The sequence below is a fragment of the Oncorhynchus gorbuscha genome, linkage group LG05 (assembly GCF_021184085.1).
Source record: "Oncorhynchus gorbuscha isolate QuinsamMale2020 ecotype Even-year linkage group LG05, OgorEven_v1.0, whole genome shotgun sequence".
NCBI lineage: Eukaryota > Metazoa > Chordata > Actinopteri > Salmoniformes > Salmonidae > Oncorhynchus > Oncorhynchus gorbuscha.
In genome coordinates this window covers 73,903,741-73,909,538 of record NC_060177.1, presented here as the reverse complement: position 1 = coordinate 73,909,538, position 5,798 = coordinate 73,903,741, and the positions used below count along the sequence as shown (strand labels likewise).

At 43.8% G+C, this 5,798-nt stretch overlaps 1 protein-coding gene across 5 annotated transcripts in view; it reads right to left on the bottom strand.

The window, feature by feature from the left end:
• Nucleotides 1–3,042, bottom strand: part of kat6a (K(lysine) acetyltransferase 6A) — a 58,226-nt gene extending 55,184 nt beyond the window's left edge. Inside the window, exons 1-2 of one of the 5 annotated variants that reach the window (XM_046351124.1) lie at nucleotides 2,668–3,042; nucleotides 1–855 (exon numbers count right to left, since the gene is read on the bottom strand). The exon at nucleotides 1–855 is cut by the window's left edge and continues 572 nt beyond it. In XM_046351124.1, the coding sequence (XP_046207080.1) occupies nucleotides 1–88 (88 nt within the window). In that variant the 5' untranslated portion in view covers nucleotides 89–855; nucleotides 2,668–3,042. The remainder of the gene's footprint in view (nucleotides 856–2,667) is intronic. The other 4 variants (XM_046351126.1, XM_046351125.1, XM_046351127.1 and 1 more) reach the window with 4 other exon arrangements.
• Between the last annotated feature and the right edge of the window lie 2,756 nt (nucleotides 3,043–5,798).

The window sequence follows — 5,798 nt, the reverse complement described above, 5'->3', positions numbered from 1 at the left end:
CCTCCGATGGCCGCTGCTTCTGCTTCTTCACCTTCTTGATGGCCTCCAGGATCCAGGTGGTGTACATTGGGTTGGCCAGCTTCACCATGACTGCGGCTGGAGGTCGCAATGACGACACACTCACAAACACACGCCCGTAGCGGGCAAAGGGTAAGAATCCCACGGCCCAGGCCGCCTCCTCCTCCTCCTCCTCCTCCTCCTCCTCGCCCCTCTGTCCGAAGACTATCCTTTGTCCCGGGGCCGCACAGTGAGTCCCTCAGAGCCTGGTCCTGAGCAGCACGGCAGGGAACAGCTCACCATAGCATAGGCTCCCCCGCCAACCCACCAAATAAAGCTTGGTCCACCCACTACCCTCTCCCGGCAGTGTCAGTTAGCCTGGAGGAGAGCAGTGTCGTGGAGCAGCAGGTATTAGACTAACTCTGGAGCTGTGGTAGACCCGCACACACTACAACAATAACACTTAGGTTTCTCCCACTACTGTCTGTTGTAAAGGGCCGAGGGACAAACAGCTACAACCTGAAGATTCAGTCTCCCCTCAATGTAAATAAGAGTCTCTCAGTGTGATGTGGACACCTTGACTGTCATCTTTAGTTGAAGATCAGTTGTACTGTAAGGGTAGAATCAGGACAGTGGGGGAAAAATGTCTTCTGTAGATTATTGGAATAAACTCTTTTGCAGAAGGATGTAAATGCATTTCATCCGTGCGGCTCCACTCCTTCACCCTCTTTCTCTTCTTCGCTCTCCAGCGGTATCCACTTGTTCTCCGGCCTGGAAGGGGACAGATCTCTCACCCCAGGGAGCAGTGAGGGCTGATCACCTTCATGCACAGTCAACTTTAGCAGAAAACGCACCCTGCTGAAACAAAGGACACAAACATGGAAGGGTCAGAAAGTGTGTGCAAGAGAGAAAGCAGCAAGACGGTCACATTCTGCAGGCAAAAACAAAGAAAAACATATTTAAGTTTTGTATTAGAGTTGAGGTAATTCTGCCGTTTCAAAACATTTGCTCCCTTTAGTGCCTACTGAATGTAACCCTCAAAAGACATGTACTGAGACACTCAAACAACAGCAGCATGTAAACAAAGTCACGCTTGGCAACTAAACACAGAGACAGTTAGGGAGCACACATCTTGTATGAGATGGATACATGCTGCCTGAAGTCTAGATCAACATTACCTGACATGAGCACAGTTTATAACACTGAACATAACAAATACATTTAGGATGGGAAGAGAAAACCCTGAGCAGAGGGCATAGTTAGCTCAGAAAGACCGTGCCAGACTAGCGCCTGAGTAGGTAAACATCAGCCACTGTGATGATCTCTAATGTAGATATGGAGGTAACTTTACATTCTGTTCTCCATTTTTGTGTAAATGCAGATTATTTTAACCACAGAACCAGAGCAACTCTCATAAGTGTCATAGTAAACACTACGGAAGAAAGCCCTACCTCCTTTATTTACATGTTATAGTATATTATCTTCATATACCTAAGAATTTCACAAAATGGGCTCATGAATTGGGTCCGAAAACAGACATTGATAAAAAGGTCATAACAACAACAGCCCAGATTATGGAGAACAGGATACATTGTTGTTGAATTCTTGACATTATGATTTTGCTAAGCCACGTGGTTCTCACTTTGAACAGCAAAACAAATCAACTAAAATAGCTAAATAAACGGAACACTACTAGCTATCCACATCATGTTTTCAGTGCCTTGGCTTGATTTCAGCAAGCATGCTAACGTTAGATATATTTGTATTCCATGCACAACAAACAAGATCTTTGATTACATTTGTGCAGTAGCTGATTAATATAGATCTTTTTTTTAAAGTGACCTATGGTAGCTAACGTTAGATGTGCTCGTTATCTAGCTAAACATCTGTCTCATTACTGGTAGCTAGCTATAGTAACCATGTTAACGTTAGCCATTTATTTGAAAACAGATTGGTGTTACCGTTACTATATAGCACAGTTAACTAACAGTAGTTAACGTTAGCTAGCTAGCCAAGCAATAGCCGAGTGTCTCACTTTCGCAACCTACTCCTCTGTTTACTCTCACTGATATGATAGGCAATAGGCTGTGTTGCTACAAACCTACCGCGAACTGATATTACTAATTTGCTTGCTAACAGTAACGAAATAGCTCAAAACAGTAACAACGTGTAGCTAGCTAGCTGTCTTAAGGAAACCAGCGCTTTGACACAATCAACAATGACAGATTCCTACAACGCCCGAGGATTCAAACAATAACACTGGCAACAATCACAAGGAACAATCTCATTTAGAATAGAATGGATGACATTCACGATGAGATCGCTGACTGCAAATGCACAATGTAAGTTGTAAACGGCCATAACCGTTATCGGGAAAGTGCCAAAATGACGACTTCATAGTGGATAATTTTTCAACGTTACAATATGTTCTATGGCCGTTCGGCCTCCTTCGCCTCGGCTCTGGGTGGAAATATTTCCCGGCAAGACGCGTGTCTACACACGGCTACCTATCCCTCACCTTTCCTTACTTCCTTCCTGCATCACCCACCCACATAGTGCCTGCGGACTGCGATGCGGTGAAGACAAGGCCGTTGGAGCGAAGTAGGCCTCGGCTCGCCCCCTCCCTCCCCCCTCGCGATCTTCATCTCCCCGTACCCCGTTCCCTCTTACCTCTCGCGTTTCCCAGAAAGCTACCACTGGTCCAGTTCGGGTTTCAAAAGGAAGCTCGGAGACCTTGTAATATCCTCTCCCCACTAGCCGCTACTCACCGGAATTTCGTGTCGAGTTGCCGAAGAGAATGTGCCAAAAATCTTTCGAATCCGAGACAACAACAAGCCCAAAAATGCAGCCAGAGACCAGAGGCTCCAAAGCTGACGCCATCTTTGAGTGAAACAGCAGCTCAGCTAGTGGGGGAGGGGGGAACAGTCGGGGCCAGGGACCGTCTGCGTCGTTCAAACTGCAAAGCCGAGTGGACAGGAAAACTGAATGCAAGGGGAGAGGGGGGAACAACGGAGTTGTAGCTGTGAGGGGTAGATGTCGGTTGAAAACATGAAATGGAAGAAAGGGAGGGACAGATGGTGGAGCAGAAAAAAGGATAGAAAGGTGTTCTTGCTGTCTCCACTGGGCGCGCGCGCACACGGAGAGTGTCATTTAAGGGAACGTCTGAATTTATGCATTTTACAGCTGGCTCGTGAGAGAAAAATCAAAGCAACTCAGTGTGGTTTTAAATGAGAGGGTATTTAAAGATCAAAGCGAGAGCCCTCTCTACACAGACCGGTAGGTTCTGCAATATATTGTAGATGCTCTGTTATCTATTAGAGCAGGAGAATGAACCAGCAAAGATACAGTGCCCCAAATAAATATCGGAGGCTTGTTACTAATATCCGAATACACTAGTATCACAAAAGCGTATCTGTTTAGGTTGATCGCTGGTTCATCGCCAGTCACATTATTCTGGTTAATATTATCATCCCACACAAAAAAAACGCTTATTTTAAATGAGCGCAATGCCGAGCAGCAGAGAACGACACCGGAAGAAACGACCATTAATTGGAATTGACAGGTGAATCTTGTAACACCTTTTCCCGCTCATGAATGTTCTGCATTTCAGAAGCGGAGCTACCTATTTTTCATTTGCATATCATTTGGACATTTAGGGAACATTTTTTGATATCTCACTACACGATCTCTGAATCTACAAGTGCCACATTATGTGCTAAGTGCATTATGTCTTGTAGGGCTACATCATGCATGGATCAGTTTAATGCTATCAGTGAGTGATTTTATTTACACGATTTTATGTGATCATATCAACAATGTATAATACATTAAAATTGTCACATCCTACTGGTCACAGAGGTCAATTCAACGTATTTTCCACATTGGTTCAACGTAATTGAATTGAAATGACGTTGAATCAACCAGTGTGTGCCCAGTGGGTTGGAACTGAAGACATGAATTACATTCTTTAGTTTGCTCTTTGTTGAATAGAAAACATCAACGCCTGCCTGTATATCAACCAGGAAAAGACCAGCCCTCCCTATTAAAACTCCCTATTCATGATGATCTTATGATCTCCCTGGACTCTAAATTAAATTATGTGAAGCTTTGTTTAAAGTGATTAGCACCCTGCAGTCCTCAGAGAGGGATTATCAAGTCATAAAGGGAGCAATTAGATCATAGGAGGTTTTCACTGGTTAGAAAAACCATATGAGACAAAACATATGCACATTAAAGTAGCTACCCATATGCACATTAAAGTAGCTACCCGTATGACACAGTAAGTAGGTAGGTAGGTAGGAATGTAGGCTGGCAGACTATTGTAGTAGCTTTTGACAGAAGATAAATATATGAGTGCAAAAAAAACATTCTAAACCAGCATGAAACTACCATTATCACATCAAATCAAATGTTATTGGTCACATACACATATTTAGCAGATGTTATTGCAGGTGCAGCGAAAGGCTTGTAAATGGCATACATCTTAAAATATTAGAAAATGGTATCTTTCAAATATTTCAGTACGATAGTGATCATAAAATGAAACTGAACATAAGTTTGTTGAGATATGTATTGAGACCATAACCCCCCAAGTGCACAACATGAACATAAACATGTAGCAATCAACATCAATGAATAATGTCATGCACTATGACAGAGATCATATCAATTCATGCAGAAGTCTGGTTTAACAAAAACAGTGGGAACACCCCCTGGATGCGAGTAAAATGATGCATGGTTTTCTGCCAGACAGATCAACCGTGGGACTTTTGTTTTGGTCCATGCTGCTGTTTACATACTGGCATTAGAGAGGGCATTATATATTCCAGACTCTGACATTGCTCATTCTATTTCTTTATTTCTTTAAAAAAACATGTTAGGTATTATTACTGCACTGTTGGAGCTACAAACACAAGTTTTTCGCTACAGCAAATCTGTGTAGGTGACCAATGGACTTTGATTTGATTTTTACAGACAGGCAGGGTGCACAGACAGGAGGAGAGGCACTTAGCAATAACTGCCAATAGCCTTGGCAGCTATAAAGACGGTCAGACAACTTGATTTTGAGTAGTAGAGTAAGACAATATCACAGAGTATCAAATAACGAATGAAAACATAAGGGAACATGAAAAGAAAATCCTTCTATGCCTGTTGCATTTAGTCAAAGAGAATATTTTATTTTGTAAAGACAATGAAGACAAACACTGCTGACATTACATACATGCATTCATGTGTAAAGAGGGTTGAATAGTCAGTGCAGCTGTGAGTAACTGACTGCAGTCAATCTGTGCAGTGGTGCCGCCGGACCCATATAACTATACAAAGTTCCTGTTTTGGGGGTTGGGTGAGTGAGAGCTGTTGAGTCCTGCACAGATAGCTAGGCAGTGGCCAGGACTGCTTTTGTCCATGTGAACTAGCAAGCTTCCTGCTGTGGCTGGCTCCTAGCCAAGTCCCAAAACCTCACAGCTCACACCCCTCCCATCCTGGAATGGGCTGCTGAAACATAAAAAGGAAATTTCCAGGCCTGTCCGGCAAGAGCATGCCCCCACCCATCTCCACCCCCATGGCCCCTATTCCCTCCCCTCCCTCAATCCAAAGGGGACAGAGAGCAGCTGGAAGGTAAAGTGCAGCTTGTTGAAAACCCAGAGCCAGGGCCCCGCCTGACTGGACACACTCCAGGGATTGAGGTTTGAATTTAAAGTCAAGCCAGACACCTCTCACACACTCTCAGAGTGGTGGAGAACTCTTTGCAGTCTTTCCTCTTTCTCAAATTCAGCTGAAAACACAAAATCCTCTGCAAG